Source organism: Nelumbo lutea, chromosome 3 (genome assembly GCF_056320005.1).
Source record: "Nelumbo lutea isolate HS-2025 chromosome 3, American lotus-T2T, whole genome shotgun sequence".
NCBI classification, from domain to species: Eukaryota; Viridiplantae; Streptophyta; class Magnoliopsida; order Proteales; family Nelumbonaceae; genus Nelumbo; species Nelumbo lutea.
The window spans coordinates 117208329-117231530 of record NC_142686.1 but is presented as its reverse complement, the minus strand read 5'-3'; the positions used below and the strand labels follow the sequence as shown (position 1 = coordinate 117231530).

Below are 23202 nucleotides of genomic sequence, written 5' to 3'. Positions count from 1 at the left end.
AGGAACATTTTGATAGAAGGAAGACTATGCACTTGCTAATGCATCTCAAGCTTGAGCTTGGATTTGTCAGATCTAATATCCTGAACCGAGGAACACTTCCTGACTTGGATACTTTTCTTGGGGAAATTCTGAGGGTTGAAACCTGATTTGCCACACAAACTACTCTAGATGGAAGAAAAGGGTCCAACATTGATATTGTCTTCCTGGCAACAAAACTGAAGGGGAAGGACTTCTCTAAATACAGCGCTACGAGTGTAAGCAGTTCGGGCATGTTGTCTCCCATTGCAAGAAAAAGAATACATTCACTTACTGTAAGCAGTTCGGCCATATTATTATTGAATGCCCTGCTTAGCCTTAGAAAAGCAGTGGATCAAATCAGAAGAAAGGAAGCTACGAGGCTTATTAGACTGCTGTAGATGGAACTGATGCAGTATCCTCCATTACTTTTGTGGTTGGCCAAAATGACACTTCAGGTGGAATGTCTGAAGAATGAATTCAATAGCTCATGTCCTTGGTCATCTCTTCAGCCTTCTCTGCTATTGGTCTGTTTGGTAAGTCACCAACCTATTGTCCCTCACCGAATCATCTCTAGTATATATTGATTCAGGAGCCTTTAACCATATGACAGGGGCCACACTTTGTCAGTGTCCCAAACCCCATCTTCCCAATAAACACATTATTACTGCTAATGGTGAGAAATTAGATATCCTTGGATGTAATGATTTGTATTTATCTACTTCTAAGTCATCTCCATCCCATTTATCCAAAGCTTTATTTGTACCTAAGCTTACCACCAATTTAACTTCAACTGGCCAACTTGTAGAGGAAGGTTACAATGTCTCGTTCACTTCTGTTGATTGTTTGATACAGGACTAGCAAGCTGGGAGGTGAAGGGGAAGGACTGTAGACTAGGAACTATTTGCTATGGAATTTGAGAAGAATAAGCCTACACCTACTTCTACTTCATGTTTGATTTCTACTATTTCCAGTTTTGAATCGGTTAACTGTAATAATGATTGGCATTTGTGGCATAAACGCCTAGGCCATCCATGTTTATCCATTTCTATTGTTTCCTTTAAGAATGTGAATAAAGATTGCACCACTTGTGGTTTATGTAAGTCACATTTTACCTTTTCCTTCTTACTATGAGCATGCAAAAGTTCCTTTTTATTTAATACATAGTGATGTCTAGTCGTCTCCAGTAGTCTCACGGCTGGGATACAAGTACCTTGTAATCTTTATTGACGATTACACCTGTTTCACTTGGATTTATTTTCTTTGAAAGAAATCTAAAGTGTACACAGTATCGATGGGGATTTCCAAAACTATCAACATGGAATTCAACCCCAAAAATCTTGTCTAGGCACCCCACAACAAAACGGGGTACCCTCTTGGTTTTTGGTGGAGGCGACAACACTGTTGTGTATCTCATAAATCATCTTCCGTCATCTTTGACAAACCCCCAGACCTATCCATGCTTAGGGTTTTTGGTTGTGCTTGTTTTGTCCACTTTCCACCTCATGAACGTACGAAGTTAACCACACAAGCAGCTTTGTGTGCATTTATGGGGTGCAGTTTTGAACATAAAGAGTTCCTTTGCTATGATCTTTCAGTTCGTCGTATTAGAATCTCTGTAATGTAGTTTTTCATGAAAGCAAGTGTGCCCTTTGAACATATTGAAATTCCCAGCTCCTTCCAATTCCTAGTTTGTACAGTTTTGATTCTACAGGTACCTCAGACATTCCTTTCTCACCTCCACAACAACTTCAGACCTACTTCAGGAAGCAACGACCTTCTTCAGTCTCAACGCCCACCTCTGCTCCGCCACCAACTACTAATCCAATCACTCCAACTGCCTCATTAAGTGTACCTAATCTTCCCCATGAACCTACTATTCCCACTCTACGCCATTCCTCTAGAATTTCTCGCCCACTTGACCGTTATGGTTTTTCACCAAACTATAGCACTTTTTTCCGTTGTTTTATCTACCACAGATATTCCCAGATCTTACCAACAGGACATAGTAGAACCACATTGGAAAGCTGCCATGGATTTTGAGATTCGAGCCCTTCTTGAGAATGACATCTGGGACTTGGTTAAAACTCCACTTGAAACATCTCTCATAGGAAGTCGACGGGTCTACTCTGTGAAACTAAAATCTGATGGAAGCCTAGGCAGATACAAAGCTAGGCTAGTTGCACAAGGTTACAAAGAGGAAGGATAGACTATGAGGAAATCTTTGTTACTGTAGCTAAGATGACCACTGTACAACTTCTAATGGATCTATCTACAGCCAAACAGTGGATAATCCATCAAATGGATGTCAATTCTCCATGGGGAGTTGAAAGAGACAGTCTATATGAAACCCCTTTCTGGATATTGTACAGACTCGCAACTTGTTTGTCGTTTGAAGAAGTCACTTTATGACCTGAAGCAAGCTCCTAGGGCCTAGTTTGAGAAGTTCAGATCGGTCATCACCGATCTGAAACCCCTCTATGTCGACGACATTCTCGTTATAGGGGATGACATAGAAGGAATTGCTAGGCAGCAATAATTACTCAGTGAGTCCTTTAAGATAAAGGACTTGGGGCATTTAACATATTTCTTGGGACTTGAAGTGAGCAAAAACTCTCGGGGCTACTTTGTTAACCAACAAAAGTATGTGGCTGATCTCGTCATACTGGCAAATCTTAGTGACTTAAGATTGTGGATACCCCACAAGAACTGAACTTGAAACTCATCAAAGATGATGGTTCTCTCCTTGAAGATCCTACCCTTTATCGTCAAATAGTGGGCGGTTTGAATATCTCACCATGACTCGACCAGATATATCTTATGCTGTTCAGATAGTGAGCCAGTTTGCATCTTCCCCAAGACCACCTCATTTATCCGCAATTTATTGGACTATTAGATATGTTCTAGCCACCTTGTCACACGAGATATTCTTCTCTTCCTCATCCTCTATTAGCCCTATGGCTTATGTGTATGTTGATTGGGCTGACTGCCCTGACACCCGACGATCCACTACTGGCTGGTGTGTATTCATAGGCAACTCTCTTATCTCATGGAAGTACAAGAAACAAACTGCTGTGTCCAAATCTTCTACTAAAGCTAAATATAGGGCTATGTCTTACGTGTGTAGTGAGATCATATATGGCTTCAAGCTCTTCTATTTGAAATACTTCATCAACCACCATCATTTGTTCCTCTCTATTTACACAATGTCAGTTCAATTAAACTTGCTTCCAACCCCGTCTTCCATGAGCGTACCAAACACATAGAAGTTGATTGCCACTACATTCACGATCACCTTCTTGAGGGTACCATATCTCTTCCTCGTGTCTCTTCTGGGCTCCAACTAGCAGACTTGACTAAAGCAATGACTCGGGCTCAGCATTCATTTCTCATGGACAAATTGATGCTTATTCCTAGGCATCAATTTGAAGGGGAGTGTAGAGATTGTGAGAAGATCTAGTCGTAGGGCTATTTTTGTACTCTTTTTCTTTTGTACACTAAGGGCAGATTTGTCCTTTTATCTTTAATATAAATATATCTTTTAGGGTGTCGACTGACAAATTGGGCCACACCCACCAATCAGCTATGTTCTCTCTCTCTCTCTCTCTCTCTCTCTGAATTTTCGATCTGACTCTGACAACTTTTATTTTAAAATTTTCGTTTGAATACGCTTTACATGTTATGTTGATGTATTTTAATTTTAGATAATAGGTTTTTTAAAACATTTATTTTAAATTTTAAGTTTATATTTTTTATAAACATTATTTTTAATATTTTTTGCATTTCTTTTAAATTTCTTTGGCATTTTAGTAGATTTTTCTGACTTTTTTATTTTTTAGCTTTTTTTTTTGTAATTTTGTGCCTTGCTTAAGTTTCTTTTAGATAATAGGTTTTTTAGCTTTTTTTTTTTGTGATTTCATTGGCCCTTGTGCTTTTTTTGCGCCTTGCGCTTTTAAAACACTACCTTTTCCAGGTTCGAGTGGGTTGAGCTCAATTGAGCCTTCTATTGAAACCATTTGAGGAATCATATGACAACACAGTTGGTGATGTGATGGGGGAATCAAGAAAGGCGATGACAGACCAAACACACATTGTATAATTGTCTACTTCTAAAAGGCTGAAAAGGGCTAGCAAGCTTCAAAAGAAGATGTCATCCTAACTGCTGGCTGATTATTGAAAAAAACAAAAGTGGCGGATTACAAAGCCTTTGTGGGGAAGGACGACAGATATTTTTAAGCATTCTCTTAGGAAAGATGCAAGACAGGGTAAAGGTAAAAAGGAAGTATGGGAATGGGTGATTACCAGATTTTCAAGGGAAGAGGATGGGAGCTCTTTGAGAAGCAACATGTAGATTCAAGTGTAGTTCGTCTTCAAAGGGGAAATTGTGTGAAGTTCCATGAGGGGAAATGGTCTACAAAAGCTACAGGTTCTGTGAACGAAGCGAATGAGCAAGGGAAAGTAGATTCTAGTGTAGAAGAACAAGAAGTCTGCCTCCATCCAAATTCAGGGGAGCGATTGTGGCACAGATGGCAAGAAAATGCCAGTTTTAGAAGACACTTTTGCACAACAACCTCATCTTATTAGTAATAAAATGGTGGAGGTGCTTTTAGTTCCAGAGTGAAAAGCAAAATTACATTGAAGTTGAGTCCAAGAGTAAGGAGATAGTTCCAGAAATCAGTATTTTCCAGGATGAGCAAGTAACTGTTTCGGGTTTAGAGACTGATTATACAGTTGTGGAGCTTGGAGTAGTGAGATGATTGGGGAAAAGTGGGGCCTAGGCCTACTATTGGAATGGATGGATTTGGAGAGGAAAAGAGATGTAAGTTTTCCTGATGGAAATAGAGTTTTGAAGATTTGGCAGGTTGGAGAAAACCAAAAATTCAAATAATAGACAACTAGTTCATGTTACCAAAGTGTTTCATCGTTAAGGAAGGCCAGAAATAATAGGCAGAGTTCAGTTGGAAGCAATAGTGATCTGGATTTGTCAAAGAATGAGGTGGGAGAGAAGGTAATGGGTCTTTTACTAAAGCTCAAACAGATGTGTGGAGAGAAAGAGAGGACGCTGGGGCAAGAAGAGGATTCAGAAGAAGACAAGACTGAAAAGATGTGGAGGTAATTGCTGATAAAGTAAGGAAAATAGAAAAAAATGTGAGTTTGGAAGTGCTGTGGAAATGATAGTGAGAAATCCGGTTGTAGAAGGCGACTCCAAAATGATTATAAGCTGGCTACAGCAGAGTGAAAAATTCCCTGGTTGTTCAGAAATGAATTCAAGAAGATTAATCACCTAGCCAAGGACATGCAGTGATTAATTCATTGAACTCCAAGAGCAGCAAATGGTTTTGCAAATCAGCTAGCAAAACAAGGGGTTAACAGGGAACATTGTTTGTAGGCATAGTTGTAAGCCTGAAAATCAAAAGTTGATAGGTGGCAAAGTTTAAGTACTAGTGGGGTAGCCAAGATAACTCAGTTTCTGTACTGTTTCTCAATTTAATTTTCTTAATGAAATTCCAATTACTGATAAAAAAACGATAGTGGAAACTGAAGTCCAAGTGAGCAACTTATTAGGCTTATCTATTATAGGAGGGAAGAATTTGGGAGAAAAATGTTCCAGGAGTTGGAAAAGTGATATCCTTTAAATAAAGAAAAGCTTTTATGGGGAGTGTTGAAGGGGGGTGCTGGGCTTTGTAGTGTTTTTAGCAGCAAGTCTCCTTGTGTTTGTAAAATGGGGAAGAAAAAGTCTGTATTAAAAGGGATAGAGGGTCGTGGTGATGTGGGTTTTGGGTTTTCAAATTTTGTGGGTGATATGTTGTTACCTTGTTGTACCCTTTTCTTGTTTATTTAATATAAAAATTGCCTTTATGTAATACCTTGTTATATTTCAATAATGGTTTAATAAAAGGCAGCAAGGGATGGCCTATTGGTTGTGGGAACTAAAGGCTTTGTACATATTTGTGTTTTTCTCAACTCTACTTCTACCCATGTCCTTTTTGGTCTACTTCTAGTTGAAGGTGCTAGCTAGGCGTAGACCAAAATAGACATGGGTAGCAGTAAGAAATGATTTAAACACTAATAAATTAACAATGGAAAATTATCTAGCGAACTAAGGTGTAAGAACAGTGATTATCTAGCGAACTCAGCAAGTTCTCAATGAAAAATTACAGTTCTTGATTCAATTTCGAGTAAGGCATGCTACATACAGCCTTCCTCAGTCATATTGTGTGAACCTTTGAAACTCACCAACCTATAATTATTTAAACACTGAAAAGAACCCCTTGACTCCCTTTCCTTGTGAACCCCCCTGATATTATATTTTAAAATCAAAATATTTTCACAAGGTCATTCACCCAAGTTGGGCAGCACATGTTCCTTATTGAAGCATGAATTAATTATCATTCATCAGGTCACAAACACATGCATCAAGTGTAATTTCTTTTTGCATATTAAGGCCTTATGGTAGGGCTGTCAATGGGTTGGGTCTACCCAACAGACCAGAACCTGCCGAACTGATTACAATGATTCTGTTTCCACAATTTTGTCCCAATTAATAATCTGGTCAGTTCTGGTTCTTGACTGTCCCAAACTAATTTAGACCCATAACCATTATTTTATTAAATATATATATATATATATATATAAGATTTTATAAATTTTCTTATAATTTTTACCATATTTTATGTTTGAAATGGTAAATTTGAAAGAGTATACATATGATAATATTAGTTAAAAATGTTAACATAATAATTTTATATTTTTCTATCATTTTTATAAAGGTTATATTTTTTCATCAATAACAATAGCTTTATTAAGAAACAAAACCAAGAAAAGAACAGGGAGAGATAAACTCTCTTAGCTCCCCCATAAAGGTACAAAGAAACCAAAAAACAAGAAAATTAACAATTAAAATTGAGCCCAAAGCATTGCATCCCTATTCATCCCTTGCTTTGCTAGCCCATCAGCTATGGACTTGGCATTTCTTTTGACCCAAACCACTTTAACTTCAACATCCTGTGTTAACCACTTCAGCATTTTCCTCTCATTGCTGTAATTCCAGAATCCACTCCTCTCATCAATCAATCATCCCACCACTAGTTTGGAGTCACCTATGATTAGCTTACGAATGCCCATCTCCTTTGCCCTCTTAAACCGTTCCAAAACTGCCATTAGTTCAGCCATTAGACAGTCACCTTCTCCAATTGAGCCAGAGAAGAGTGTAATGAACTTCCCTTCCTCATTCCTAAAAACATCTCCAATTCCTAATGGCCCTGGATTTCCAACACTGGTCCAAATATTTAATTGGGGTCCAAGAAGGGATTAAAACATTCTTAACTGGGACTGAGGAAGCAATTTCCTTCCAATTACTTGTGAAATCTTCCATTGTAAAATCCTTAAAAAGATCCAAGGATTTAGTCCAGTGTACTACTCTGTTGAAAACCACTTCTATCATAGATTCTTTAGTTCTTTCCTTGTCTGAGAATAACCCTTGTTGAGTTGGGTCGACTTTAAGTTATTGGGCCCAGACTTTTATTTTTTATTTTTAAGTTGTTAAGTTAGGAAGTTATTGGGCCTTAGGCCCATTGGTTTATGTTATTTTAAGTTGTGACTGTTCAACTACTTAAAGTAGCCACCCTACTAAGGGTATTCTTGTAATCTTCCATTCTTATATTTTAAGTATATAAATCAAGAGGGGTTGGTGGCCTGAGGGGGAGATTTTCCACATCCCTCTCAGGGTTTTTGGGTGTGTTTGCTTTGCACATGTTCTTGGTCCCCACCGCTCGAAGCTCGATCCAAAGGCAAAGAAGTGTTTTTTTTCTTGGGTATGCAGAAAATTAGAAAGGGTACTACTGCTATGACCCAGTCTCTGAGAGTCGTATGTTACTATGGATGTCACATTTTTTCAGTCCACATCCTTTTTCTCGAAGGGTTCTTCTCATGGGGAGTGTTTTGGGGAAGTGAGTGAGCAATCTATTCCTCTTCCAATTCCAGTCCCTGTGTTCACTCCTGTTCTTCTATTCCTCACCATCAGCTTTACGAAGTACACACCAAAGAGAGGAAAAACAGTTGTTTGGTCTCTTCTTTTGAAGCAAGTCACAGGCATTGACTCTTTCCAAGAATGCTTCCCAACAAAAGCTCCCAACCCTAAGGGGAATAGGATTTTTCCAACCTCTTTCGAAGGAAAAGAAATGCCACTAGAATCATCAAGAAGCAGTGTTTTAGAAGGCATGGGAGGCGTACACCAGGAGGCGCTCCCAAAACACACTGAGGCGTATGCCAGAGGCGCTGACACCTCTGAGGCGTACGCCTCTTGCGCTTTTTTCATGAGGCGTGCTAGAGGTGTACGCCTCATGCACATCTGATATAAAAAGACAAAAAAAAAAAAGAAAAAAGAAGAAAGAAAAAAAAAAAAGAAAGGAAAAGAAAGGGAAGGGAAAGAAAAAGAAAGAGAAGAAAAAAAAAAGAAAAGGAAAGGGAAGGGAAGAAGGCTTATGCCTCCTTGTGTTCGGGAGGCTTATGCCTCTTGCGTTGTGAGCTACACCTCACGCCTCTAGGTAGTGGAACGCCTTGCGTCACGCCTCCACGTTTTAAAACATTGTCAAGATGTTAAGAGTATTGAAGAATGAAGCACAAGAAAACAAGCTAGAAGGTGAAAGGGTCCAAATTTGTCTATCAGATTTAGTGGGGACCAAGATATCAAGAATATCCAAAAGTCTGATATACTACCCATTTCTGTATCCCTAACTGCTCTTCTCAGATCCAAGTCCCAACCATACCCAGATCCAGAATTGGAAGGTACATGAAAAGTAGAGGCAACCTCATTTTTATTAAGGTTTTATACTATCAAAATTTAAATTCTAAGTTACTACTTAATAAGACCAATATAATTTTTGGTATAATCGGGTCCATCAGATCTGGACCCAACAGACCTGATTATTAACTGGGATGGTTCTGGGTCTGTGATTTTGTCCCAATTAACACTCGGTTTGGGACTGGACCACCCTGTCCCAACCCAGATGTGACCCGTTGACAGCTCTACCTTATGGAGTTGTACGACTTCCTTAAGCTTCCTAATCTTCTGTCAATTTGTCTCCTCTATTTCACATTTTTCCATTCATTTTTGGTTGCAGGTGGAATCCCACAGTGGACCTGAGGAGCTTATTCAAAACTGCTTCCTTATTCCACCTAGCAAGAAAGGTAAAAAATATCAAGAAGATGCACAATATCTGCAGTATTATGGCCGGTATGGGAGTAATGTAATAAAAGAATATTTGAAGACAAATGCCAATCCAAGGAAGGATTAATGGAAACAGAAAGCCATCATGACAAGGGTAGTGAATTGGGTGAAGACTTTGCCAACCTTGACACATATCTCCACAGATGACCTCATTAGGATTTGACAAGTCAGTGCTGCCTCATCCACGACTAGAATGAGAATAACACATAAATGGAGGCCTCCTACTGTATAAAGTTGAATTTTGATTGTTGCAGCCTAGAGAACTCAGTTAATTCAGAGGTTCAAGGAGTGTTCAGAAAACATAATGGGACTATTATGACATTTTTCTTAGGATCCACTGGACATGGAGGCTCCAATAGGACAGTACTCTTGATGGTGCTTGAAGGACTAAAGATGGGAAGGGATCTTAACTACAGAAACATAATAGTGGAGGGGGACTCCAATGTAGTAGTGGGCTAGCTTGCTGGCATATTGAGGGAAGTTAGATTGCTGGCATCTGAGCTGAATGTATGTTTCCAATAAACTCCTAGATGTGCCAACAGGCAACAGCAAGGTTGATGCTTGTCTAGACAAGGAATGAATATAGCACATTTATTTTGAGAGTTGGTTCTAGGGGGACCTAATATAAAAAGAAACTTGGGGTAGGTAGTGCATTCTAGCCTACAACATAACAACAGAACACTTTTTTTATGTACTATTGTTATTCCTTCTAGCAAATTAATAAAATATGTTGATTGTCAAATGTTCCCTGAGTACTGATGCTGCTACAAGTACTCTGGGCAGTTGAGAAGTATACAAGTATTAACTGTATATCAAAGTATAGAGAGGAAAATGACTCAGCTGTTATTCATAAAAAAAAAAAGACCAAGTTGTCAAGATGGTCACTTGACACCCCTCCAAATAGGAGGCACGGGATCAAACCTGCAGAACTGCAGACTCTCTGTGGTATGGCCAGAGGGCAATACATGCACCCTGCTCTGTACAAGAGGTAGATTGTAAAACAATATAGTACAAGATGTTGCCTACCAATTAAACAAGGCAGAACTAAACTATCAATTAAGGCTGTGTAGAAAAGAGATAATAAGTATTGTCTAGAAGATCATTGATACACCTTAATATAGGATGTCTCGTAGCCATATTGAGGTGCCTTCTTTATGTATTTAAAATTCTCCATAGCCCCCATATATCACCATGTCTCTTTGTTAAGTTAACACTGCACCGTATATCCTCTGGTATAGTACTTACACCATGTAACATAACAGTTTTTAAGAAGAAATATGCACCTCAACCTTTGCTTAACTTACTTCACAAGTAATTTGCGCTTATGCTTGGCAGAAGCATCTGAACCTAGAAAAGATTCCAGAACTCGTCCACCCCCTGCATCTTTTGCCACTTCAAGAACATGACCAGCCTCCATGGATATAATACTTATGACATAAGGCTGAATCAACTCCTGTGGACCATAAATAGGTGTTATAAGATGCATGTACGTGCTGGGCTGACATTAAAAATCACCAGGAGAGTAGAAGTCAACTCAACTTTTTCTATACAATATTAAGATGCTGAAATGAGTTGATGCAACAAAAATGTTAAAAGGCTCAGAATCAGCCAGTGTGTACCAGAACATGAGTACTCTTAACAATGCAAGCAACACAGATTTCTCAATAGACCAAAATAAAATTAAAAATGAATTAAACCAGACTTAAAAAGTACAAGGAAAGATGTATCAGCATTACATTACCTATGGTAAAAAATAAGATGCAAGTATTACGACATGTATCTAATATCGGATAAGTTACAGACAACATTCTGAAGAAATAAATTCACCTGATCAGACAATCTTAGTAAGTGGTTCATTATGGGATTATGATGATGAAAAAGATCCAGAAAATGATAAGCCTCTATGATAAGTCAGTTTGGTGGAATTGATAGTATAACCTTGATTATCTACTTCACAAGGTTATAAAAAATAAAAAAGAAAGGTGAATATTGGGTAGTTTGTGCCTATGGAGACAAGGTATGAGAGGAACAAGAAAAAGTTAATACGATATCATTATGGGTTTGTTCCCTGTTTTGGAATGGTAGAATACTGATGTATTTCATTCTATTGCCAATCGGCATATTTATACAGTAAGCTGCTGCAATAAATAGAAAGAAAAAAAAATAGAAAGAAAAGAAAATAGAAAGTACAAGAATAGAAAAAAATAAATAGAAAGAAAAACTTTCTAAATCAATCCTTCCACAATCCTAGGAATATATACAATTCTATTTTTACACAACTACAAAATATGGATCTGCACCAGTAACCCCACGTTTTCCAACACTCCCCCTCAAGCTGGTGAATAGAGATCCTCCATTCCCAGCTTAGCTATAATTCTTCGAAAGTCTGTACTATTGAGCCCTTTAGAAAGTACATCGGCCAGTTGTCCTTTTGAAGACACATAGGGAGTGCAAATCAACTTGCTGTCCAATCTCTCTTTTATAAAGTGTCAGTCAATTTTGATGTGCTTCGTCCTGTCATATTGAATAGGAATGTGAGCAATATTGATGGCTGACTTGTTGTCACAATATAGTTTCATAGGCTCTTCTCGTGGAATCTTCAGGTCTTCTAAAATTATCTTCAACCAGAGTAATTCACACACTCCTTGTGCCATAGCCCAGAATTCAGCCTCTGCACTTGACCGAGTAATTCACATTTTGCTTCTTACTCCTCCAAGTGACTAAGTTTCCTCCCCAATAAGGTACAGTAACCAAAAGTGGACCGTCTATCAACTGGAGATCCTGCATAATCGGCATTTGTATATGCTTCAAATAGTGCAGAATTCGATGAGTCCCCCATTTCTTCTGAATAAAATTCCTTTTCCTGGATTGGCTTTTAAATAGTGCAGAATTCAATGAGCAGCCTGCGGATGAACTTCTTTAGGATTATGCAAAAACTGACGTATTACACTTACAGCATATGCAATATCCGGTCGTGTATGTGCAAGAAAAATGAGTTTTCCAACTAGTCTTTGGAACATCTCCTTGTCTACACTTGCATTCTCGTTGACCTCTCCAAATTTATGATTGGGAATTATAGGCGTGGAAGCTGGTTTACATGCCATATTTCTTGTTTCTCTCAAAAGGCCTGTAGAGAACACTGATGTGGGCCCCACAGCTATGGTCCCACTGTGTTCGTAGGGTAGGATGTATTCTAGTCATCCTAGGGTTAGCTGGTGGTCAGTCGGTTATTTCAGTTTTATTTTGTTCTATTTGTTATTTAAATACTAAGGGCAGATCTGTCCTTTCCATGTAATGAGCATAACCTATAAATAGTAAATAGAAGTGGCGGCGACAAAACATTCAGATTCTGTCCCTCCTTTCAACCCTTTGTGTTCTACAGTTCTCTCTTCTCTTCCTCTTCTCTTCTCTACATTTTCCTTCAATTTTCGAACCTGAAATCTATTAGGGTTCAAGGCTGATAGCAGTCTTGAACTTCTACATGGTATCAGAGCAAGGTTAGGGTTTCTCATGTGAGTCTAGTCCAACCGACCACATGAGAACCATCTAGGGCTGGAAGATGAGAAAGTAGAGTTCGTTGATTGATTCTTGGAGATCGCCAGAGGGTTTAGCAACTGTTGAAGACTTGCCACGGTTGCAAAGTGTTGGTGATCAGGAAGAATCAGATAAGACTAGGGTTCGGGTAACCTTGGAAGGCAGCGAACAACATTCTCTTATAAGTTATATTATTTTCTAAGAGAAGTATAATCTGAGAAGATAGATTGGACCTATCTAGAAAGGGCGGCCGAACCATTCTAGGGTTTTCTTCTTTCTATTCTCTAGGGTTTGGTCATAACCTTGCGGCAAACCCTACTAATCTTGCTGCAAACCCTGCTGTTGGGCCGAGCCTTGTGATCTACCTGTGAAGCTCTTCTTAAGTTTTTTTTAGCATTGGTCAGTTTTAGGGTTTCATATTAACCCTACTACAAGTCTTATTTGTATGGTACTGCTTGGAATGTGCGGCTGAGAATTTTTTTGACTGATTAAAACATAATTCTGCTTCAGCATATCAGATCATTCTCCAAACTGTATTCAGATCTTTTTTGGGGTTTCGAACTCTTTTAAGGAGTGAAAACTGTACGGAGTGTTGCTGTTGTGTTTGCTAATTGGTTTCTGATCAGACTTATACTGGTTTCATGCACATATACGTGAATACAGATTAGTTCTATACTGATTTTTTATTGTGATTAATAGTCCAAGTGTTGTTCTTCGACTGTAGTAACCCTAATTTTGAGACTATTGCTTCCTGAACGAAATGAAGTTTAAAAATCAAGCAGAAGGCAGTTCTCGGAACAGCAGTTATGGTAGTGTTTCTAAGACATGTTTTCATATTACAACCATAAGATTTGATGGATCAAACTATTTGGAATGGGCCCAATCAGCCATGATGGCTATTGGGGGAAGGGGTAAATTAGGGTATCTCTGGGGAGATGTGAAAGAACCTTCCAAGGGAGACCCCATGTATACCAAGTGGGTCCAAGAAAACTACTTGGTTATGACATGGCTGTGTAATTCTATGTAGCCTCATATCAGCCGAAATTACTTGTGGGCAAAGACAACTAAGGATATATGGGATGTTATGAAAGAAACTTATTCCCAACCCCTTGATGTTGCTAGAGCTTGAATTGAAATGTGAAGTGAACACTCTAAAACAAGGAGAGAAATCGGTTTCGGTCTACTTCTCCACCTTGAAGTCCCTGTGGCATGAGATTGATCACTTAGAGACTCTTCAGTGGGAGAGTCCCAAAGATGCATAGACCCATAGAAAGCAAGTCGAGACAAATAGGGTGTTTGAGTTTCTGGCAAGTCTGAATTCAGAGTATGATATTGTGCGGCAACAGATATTGACCAGAGATAGTGTGACTCTCTCCCAGGCAAACTCCTTAGTGCATAGTGAAGAGACAAGGAGGAAAGTCATGATGCAACCTCAGCCGCTTACACCAGCCCTTGTAGCTGTTAAACCCAAATCAAGATGTGATTCAGAAAGAAACTTAAACTCACAAAAGAAACATGTTGGAAATTGCATTCTCATTTGGTCCCGACAAAGTTGAGAAGCAAGAAGGATAATGCTCATGTGGCCGTGAACACGGATTCAGCATCCTCGTCCGGCACAAGAGGCACACCTTTAGAGACCTTAGCTGCAGTTCGGGCTGCATTAATACAGTTGGAAAAGGAAGTTGGGAACTCAGTTCAGCCACCGCAGTCACCATCAGCCCCTGCCACATCTGCTTTCGCACATTTAGGTATTCGAGCCTTAGCCTACCATGCCTCAACTCCAGGTACTACTGAACCCTGTTGGGTAATAGATTCAGGTGCATCCGAACATAAGACTAGCTTGCCTTCATTGTTTATCACTTATCATTTGTCTTTTGGTAGGGATAAAGTATCTATTGCCGATGGTTCTCTTGTCCCCATTTCTAGCAAAGGTGACATCAAACTATCAGATATTATCTCCTTGTCTTCTGTCATGCATGTTCCTAAGCTTGATACTAACCTTCTTTCAGTTAGTAGCAAACATATGAACTGCTCAGTAACTTTCTTCCCTGACCGATGTGTTTTTCAGGACTTGGAGACGAAGAAGGTGATTGGGACTGGCCGTGAGAGGAATGGAATCTATCTGCTCAAGGAGAGTTCTCGTCGGGAACAGTCAGTGGATAAGAAGTCACTTGTTTCTCAGATTGTCAGTCCGGTTATGCTTTGGCATAACCAATTGGATCATTTGTCGTTTCGATCCTTAAAGAGTTTGTTTCCTACTTTGATCGAGTCTGTTGAGTCGTCCCAGTTGAAATGTGAAAGTTGTGAGTTTGCTAAACATTGTAGAAAATCTTATTCATTGAGTAATAAAAAGAGTAATAGTTCTTTTGATATTGTGCACACTGATGTTTGGGGGCCATATCACATCCCTTCTATGGGTGGGTACAGATATTTTTTGTTATTTGTTAATGACCATACTCGGTTTTCTTGGGTTTATCGAATGCGTTCACGAAATGACGTTCCCGCCCTGACCCAAAACTTCCACCAAATGATCCTAACCCAGCTTATTGCCAAGATCAAAGTTCTTAGATCTGATAATGCAAAGGAATACTTTGCTAAGCCATTGGCATCTTACCTTCTTAATCATGGGGTTATCCACCAGAGCACTTGCCCTCATATACCTCAGCAGAATGGGGTTGCAGAAAGGAAGAATAGGCACATCTTGGAGGTGGCTAGAAGTAATATGTTTACCTCCAATGTCCCTATTCGCTTCTGGGGTGATGCTATCCTCACGACAGTATATCTTATTAATCGGGTTCCTTCCCGGGTTCTTGATATGAAATCTCCTTCTTCCCTTCTATACCCAAATGAGGAGTTGTTTACTATTCCCCTTAAAACATTTGGTTGTACATGTTTTGTTCAGCTTCTCGGACCCCATCACTCCAAATTCGATCCAAAGGCCTCCAAATGCATCTTTCTTGGTTATGCACAAACTCAAAAGGGTTATTGCTGCTATGATCCTATCTCAGGGAAGAAGTTTGTCTCCATGGATGTCACTTTCTTTAAGGAGACACCCTATTATTCTCGGGTTTCTCCTCAGGGGGAGAGCAGTGATAGTGGGGATTTGGGTCCTTTTCTTCAGGGGGAGAGTAGTGAGGATAGGGTTAATACTTTTGGGGCTGTTCCCTTAACTATTCCATTGGGTGATGGGGGCTGCAATAGTGAGGGTGGTCAGAGGGATCAGGAGTTGAGAGTCTATCACAGGCGATGCAGGCAGGTTGATCCCGGTCATTAGAAGTCTAGGCTAGCTCCAACCTCTTCTGTGGCTCCAAGTCCAGGTATTACAGTCCCAGGGCCCACAGAGACTCCTTCCACTGTTGCCACTTCACCTCCCGCAGATGACCTTGACCTTCCCATTGCCGTCCGTAAAGGGAAACGGCATTGTACCACATCTACAACCCACTGCATTTCCCAGTTTTTATCCGATGATCGCCTATCTCCCTCCTATAGGTCCTATCTTACCTTCGTTGCCAATGTCCCTATTCCAAGAACAGTGCAAGAAGCCCTATCAATCCCAGAGTGGAAAGATGCAATGCAAGTTGAAATGGATGCCCTGTTGAAAAAAAATACATGAGAGTTTGCCCAAAAGAAAGAAACCGGTTGGATGCAGATGGGTATTTATTGTGAAGCACAATGCAAATAGCTCCATTGAGAGGTACAAAGCTCGGCTAGTTGCAAAAGGGTTCACCCAGACTTATGGTATAAATTACTTGGAGACCTTTGCCCAGTAGCCAAGATGATCACCATTCGAGTTCTATTATCTCTTCCAGCAAGCCACACTTGGCCTTTGTACCAAATGGACGTTAAAAATGCTTTTCTGAATGGAGAACTGCAGGAAGAGGTTTACATGCAGTTGCTTCATGAATTCTATGATACAGAGAATGGTAAGAAGGTCTTCCGGCTCAATAAGGCATTGTATGGTTTGAAACAATCACCAAAAGCTTGGTTTGATAGATTCAGACTAGTCCAGTCAGATCATACACTGTTCATCAAGAGGGTGGAGTCCTCTCTGACACTACTTGCAGCATATGTTGATGATATTGTGGTGACAGGAAATGATAGCCATGAGATTGAGTCCCTCAAACAGCTCCTTCATCAAGAGTTTGAGGTGAAAGATCTTGGTGCACTACGGTATTTTTTGGGTATGAGGTTGCTAGATCTAAACATGGGATTTTTGTCTCATAGAGGAAATATGTTCTAGATCTGTTGGCAGAAACTGGAAAGTTAGGTGTCAAGCCTGCGGATACACCCATTGAACAAAACCACAGGATTAGTGCAGAGAGTGGGGAGCCTCTTGAAGACAAAGTTATGTTCCAGCGATTAGTAAGAAAGCTCCTATATCTCTACCTCACTCGGCCAGATATCAGTTATGCAGTTAGTGTTGTCAGCCAGTACATGCATTCTCCTAGAACCATGCATCTTCTTGCAGCAGAAAGAATATTAGCATACTTGAAGAGATGCTCGGGTAGAGGTATACTGTTCAAGAACAACGACCACATGAAGGTGGAGGTCTATACAAATGTCGATTGGGCTGGGGGTGTTGACGACAGAAGGTCTACCTCTGGATATTGTGCCCTTGTGGGAGGTAACCTTGTCTCTTGGAGGAGTAAAACACTGAGTGTTGTCTCTGGCTCTAGTGCTGAAGCTGAATACAGGTCAATGGTTAACGGAGTGGTTGAAATTCTATGGCAGAGATCACTGCTTGAGAAGTTGGGAATTGAGTATGAGAAGCCCCTAATGCTATATTGTGAAAATCAAGCGGCTATTAATATAGCGCAAAATCCGGTGCAGCATGACAGAACTAAACATATTGAAGTTGATTGACATTTTGTACGAGAGAGGGTCTCATCACAAGAAGTGTCTCCCGTACATCACATCCAACATGCAGCAAGCAGATATCCTCACCAAAGTTGTACCAAGGAAGAAGCTAGAGGCGGGTCTATTATTCCCAACTTGAGGGGGAGTGTAGAGAACACTAGTGTGGGCCCCACAGCTATGGTCCCACTGTGTTAGTAGGGTAGGATGTGTTCAAGGTTGATAGCAGTCTTGAACTTCTACAAGGTCAACAACATACTTTTCTTGAGAGAGAAAGATGCCTTGTTTAGAATGTGCAACTTCAATTCCGAGAAAATACTTTAGTCTCCCCAAGTCTTTTATATCAAATTCTTTGACAAGGCAAAATTTTAATGCTTCTTCTCCTTTTTATCATTCCCAATAGCGAATATATCGTACACATAGACTAGTAGTGCAGTAACTCCTCCTGAGGCTGTGTTTGATAAACAATGTGTGGTCACCTTGACTTTGCTTGTAAGATGTACTAAGAATCACCTTAGTAAACCTTCCAAACCATGCTCTCGGAGATTGTTTGAGACCGTATAGTGCTTTCTTCAACCTACAAACTTTGTTCCCTTTAATGCCTTCTCCAAAACCCGGTGGAATGTCCATGTATATCTCCTCTTCTAGATCACCATGGAGAAACGCATTCTTTACATCAAACTGTTGCAAATCCCAATTATAGTTAGCACCCAACGACAATAACACCCTTACTGTATTCATTTTCGCTACTGGGGCAAAAGTCTCCTGATAATCAACCCCATAAGTCTGTGTATATCCCTTGGCTACCAGTCGTGCTTTGTACCTTTCTAATGACCCATCAGATTTGTACTTAATTGTGAACACCAGACCTGATCAAATTCAGCATTCAGTCCGACCAAAAAAATTCTTCAAGATCACAGCATCACCAGGGCACTTTGTGTCAAGAACCTGATAATGATCAAGCTCATGCCATAAATTTTGCAGCAGATTTGCATACTCTGTAACACTTCGGATCCCTTGTTTGGTCACCACTGTCTTCACTTTGACCTTATAGACACGAGCAGCGTCATGGGCTTTGGAATAGGTTTGTCGGACAACATCCCAAATAGCCTTTGCAGAAGGAAGAAACATACAAGTATCATTGATCTCGGGTGTCATTGAACTCCACAACCATGACATAATCATGGAGTCCACTTCGTCCCAAGCATCAAAATTTGGCTCGCCCAACTTTGGTCCTGTTCCAAGAAGGTGACTAATTTTTCCTTTTCACTTCAAATAGGTACGCACTAGTTGTGACCACTTCAAGTAGTTCTGGCCATTCAGTCTATATGTTGCCTGAATACTCTGCAAATCACCAGTGTCAGGATGAGAATTTGTTGCTTCTTCATCGGTCTGGATAGGAGCACTTGTTGCAGTCATGTCGGACATTGTTAATGTAGGAAAAATAAGGCCAGCAGGAAAGGAGAATAAAGGAGGGAAGAACTGGCCGGAATAAAGGAGAATAATGGAACACTTCTGAAGGCCAGAAGAGAAAAACACGAAAAAACTGGCAATGAAGGCCGGAAAAAAAAAATCTCAAGGTTGACAAACCTAGAGCTCTAATACCATGTTTTGGAATGGTAGAATACTGATGTATTTCATTCTATTGCCAATCAGCATATTTATACAGTAAGTTGCTGCAATAAATAAAAAGAAAAGAAAATAGAAAGTACAAAAAATAGAAAGAAAAGAAAATAGAAAGTACAAGAATAGAAAGAAAAACTTTCTAAATCAATCCTTCCACAATCCTAGGAATATATACAATTCTATTTATACACAACTACCAAATATGGATCTGCACCAGTAACCCCACGTTTTCCAACATTCCCCATATTCAATTTATATTCAGATGTTCCCCATAATCAACTAAAATTTGTCTAATTTTTCTTGACAAGTCATGTAGTCGGTCTATATTACTAAAAGGGGATAAAACTCCAAATAGTCTAGTAGTTATTACAGCATTCATTCTATTTCTTTGATTCCAATGATTTAAAGGTAAAGTATTACATTTCTTGTTTTTCTTTTTATTTGATAGGCAAAATTCAAATTTTATGAAAAATATGACAATATACAAAAGTAAAAAACATAAAGAAAGAAAGAAGTGTACTTAGACAAGCGAGTTCGATCTGCTCCTCACAAAGCGTACCTCACACTGACGTCACAGGAACATCCCACCATGTATCGAGAACATCTCCCATACTTCTATGTTATTATTCATGGGGGATCTCCCCAATGCACAGTGAAATGTGCCTGTGAGGTCAATGTGAGGTGGGACCTGTGAGAAGCAGATCCCAATTCTTGACAAGCTACCTACACCCAAATAGATTTATACAAATGGACTCCCTAGGAATCTACCTCTATACATTTGAGATCCATTAACCCCTAGCCTAACTAAAGCCAACAGCCATGCTGTTTACACTTCTAGGAGTACGCACCCACTGGAAAATAACCACCACTTCCAACTGCCAATAGATTTATAGCATCCATTTGTTAGACAGTATATGCCCTCAGCTCCAGTCAGATCGATGTATTCTAACATTTATTAGTGAATAAAATCACAGCATTATTATTTCACGTGTGTTTTGGTGTGTTTTATTGATTATTTTTATATTAAAGAGAAAGTAAAAGAGAGGTCAACTATACACTAAGTTTTGACCCTTGTAACACAACCAACACTTCACCAACTCCTCATAAAAATTATATTAAAAGAAAAAAGAATTTAGAAGAAAGGTTATAAGCCATCACCTAGAGTAAACCTCACACCACTACCCCAAACCAACCCTTTCTTTAACTATGAAGAATTTTAGTACAAGAATAAAGAAAGAGAAGGGAAGGGATAAACTCTATTAATCGTCCCCAACAGAAGATGCAATTACAACACAGCACAAAATAAACTATTCCTTCCCACCCCTTGTTTAGCTAGTGTATCAACAAAAGCATTTGTATCTCTTTTAACCTAATTGTAGGTAGCCTCTATCCCTTGTAACAATTCGATGGCTTTTCTATTCTCATAGATGTAGCACCACCATCCAGCCTCCTCTTCCTTTTGGACCCAGATTATTACAAGCTTAAAGTCACATTCAATTAACAACTTTCTGGTATTAAGCTCCTTAGCCTTTTGAACTCCTTTCATGATAGCCATAATTTCAGCCCTCAAGAAGCCCGTTATTCCAATTATACCTTATTAGATTGCAATAACATTTCCTTCCACATTCCTAAAGACTCCTCCAATGCCAAATGGACTTGAATTGCCTTCACTGCTTCCATCAAAGTTGAGCCTAACAACAACACTAGGAGGTGGGAACCAAACAAGCCTGACCACAACCTTAAAGGGGGAAAAACAACTACCTCCCTCCATTTCTTCTGTTAGACAGAATATGCCCTTAGCTCCAATCAAAATGATGTACATTATGACATTTAATGTAAATGAATAAAGCACATATTTGATTAATGTTATCATGGTGTGTTTCTGTGTAATACCCTTAAATTGGACACATATGAGACTCGTGTTAGTTTAGAATCTTCACAGCTGTTGGATAGATTTGGAGAGATTTGTCTTGCCAAAGCTAACACTGATGTTCCGCCCCAAGTTGGTTGGGGTGGCTTGTCTCAGCTGCCAGGTGAGACCTGAGGTACATGCAGTGTGGGTTTTCTTGAAACCCTGAACCAGACCAGAATTCCAGTATTGCCCTGGACCTTGGAGATAGATGGGCAAAACTGGAATGTTGCACCTGATGCCTAGACTCGATTATGATACTACACTACGTGTCAGATTGGGTTGTCTTTGATATGCCAATCAATGAGATCTTTAGAAGGGGTCAAAACCTAGGTATGTTGAGACAGTCCGAGAATTCATCTTAATGGGTGATCATAGTGACAGGATCAGCCCCTTTATTAGACAAAGTGAATGATCGGGGATGCATTCTCTCTGATGGAAACCTAAACTACCGGGATCCATGTATATATATATATATATATATATATATTATGGTTTCAAAATGTTTACAAAAGGTTTTAATTCCCGGGATCCATGTGAGTAGAGAGTGCAGCAGTGTACCTTGCAGCCGAGGGAGAGGTCATCTCTTGTCGGGCAGTGTTTGATCATTATGGGCTGAGAGGTTAAGTGTAAGACCATTGAAGGTAATACCTGATGGGTTAATCTTGCATCTGCCCACAGTCCTTGGGTTTTTATAAGGTGGCTTGACCCAGAGACCATTTAGTGTAAACGTTGAGCTCATTAAGAGCCCATGGTGATGGACTCAGGGGTTCACTGTCTCCTACAGTGAATTCGGCCAGGCCTCATAACAGAGGCTGGGCTGAACCCATGGGGATGATGTGTAGATCAATGTTTGGGTCCCACGCCATAGAAGGATATCCAAATGGGCAGCAGTTTGGAGGGTAAGTGAGCAGATGGACTTAATGGGCCTAAAGCCCAATTCGAACTGGCTTAATGAGATTAATTAAATAAGGGTGATCTTTATCTGCAGATAAGATAAAGGATTATCCTCATCTCTTAAAGAGAGTCCAGATTCAAATACAAGATTTGGATTAGGAAACTCCTAATGGGATTAAGAGAACCTCTCTTTAAGGCTATAAATAGAAGAGCAGGGCGAACCTCTAGTTCATCCAACAGTCTACTGTTTTAAGAGAGAAGATAACATATAGTCCGAAATCGTGCTCACTAGCCCTCCATCAGATTCTTGTTGAAGAATCAGGTTCTTGCTGAAGAGCCATCCTGTTGATTCTGCTTCATCCTGCACCGTGTCATCTTCGGTGGAAGCAATCTTTGGATCTTTCCTTGGGCGTGAACACCTTCATTGGAGGTTATTGTTACTTCGTATCAGGTATAACCCTCCACTCCCTTTTGGTTTCAGATCTAGTCTAGTTTGGATTCAAGATTGATACTTGAAAATGCCGTTTTCTAAAATAGGGAATGTGATTCCCACATGGGAGAGAGAGAAACTTTTGAAATTTCGCCCAACCTTCCTGTAGGGTTTGGCCATCCATATGATGGATGTCTCATCCCTTTCATCTTCATCACCCAGTAGACCACCTTAATGGTGATGGATTCAATAATAGCTTCTCTATTTCTTTCTTTTTCACAAAATATTCTCTGATTCATTTCTTCCCAGATTGTCCAACATACTGCTGCCCTTGTGCACTTCTAGAGCATTCTTCCCCTACTCTTTTACCAGCTTACGATAGTAGGAGCAAACAGGTTTGGTACATTAAGCAAAGGCTTCCACCTGTACCCAAACAAAGAAACCATTCCAAAATTGAAGAAGAAAAGGGGCAAGAGATTAATAAGTCATAGCAATTCTCACCGTTAACTTTGGAAAGGGAACACTAGTGGGGGGAAGGCACCAATTAGGTCTTTTTCTTTGTAGTAGCTAACAAGTACTGATTCTTTCTAGATACATTTCCTAGCACAGACCACCCACCCTATGTGAGACGAGTTTATTCCAAATCTCCCTAAATGGAAAAGAAGACACTTGGCTTTCACTCAATTGAATAAGGGATGAGAAAAAGGA

At 39.7% G+C, this 23202-nt stretch overlaps 1 protein-coding gene across 7 annotated transcripts in view; it reads right to left on the bottom strand.

The window, feature by feature from the left end:
- The window catches only part of PUM23 (pumilio 23), an 88593-nt gene that overhangs the window by 17189 nt on the left and 48202 nt on the right, over nucleotides 1-23202 (bottom strand). For all 7 annotated transcript variants that reach the window (XM_088976806.1, XM_088976810.1, XM_088976807.1 and 4 more), the window contains one exon: nucleotides 10549-10697. In XM_088976806.1, the coding sequence (XP_088832932.1) occupies nucleotides 10549-10697 (149 nt within the window). The remainder of the gene's footprint in view (nucleotides 1-10548; nucleotides 10698-23202) is intronic.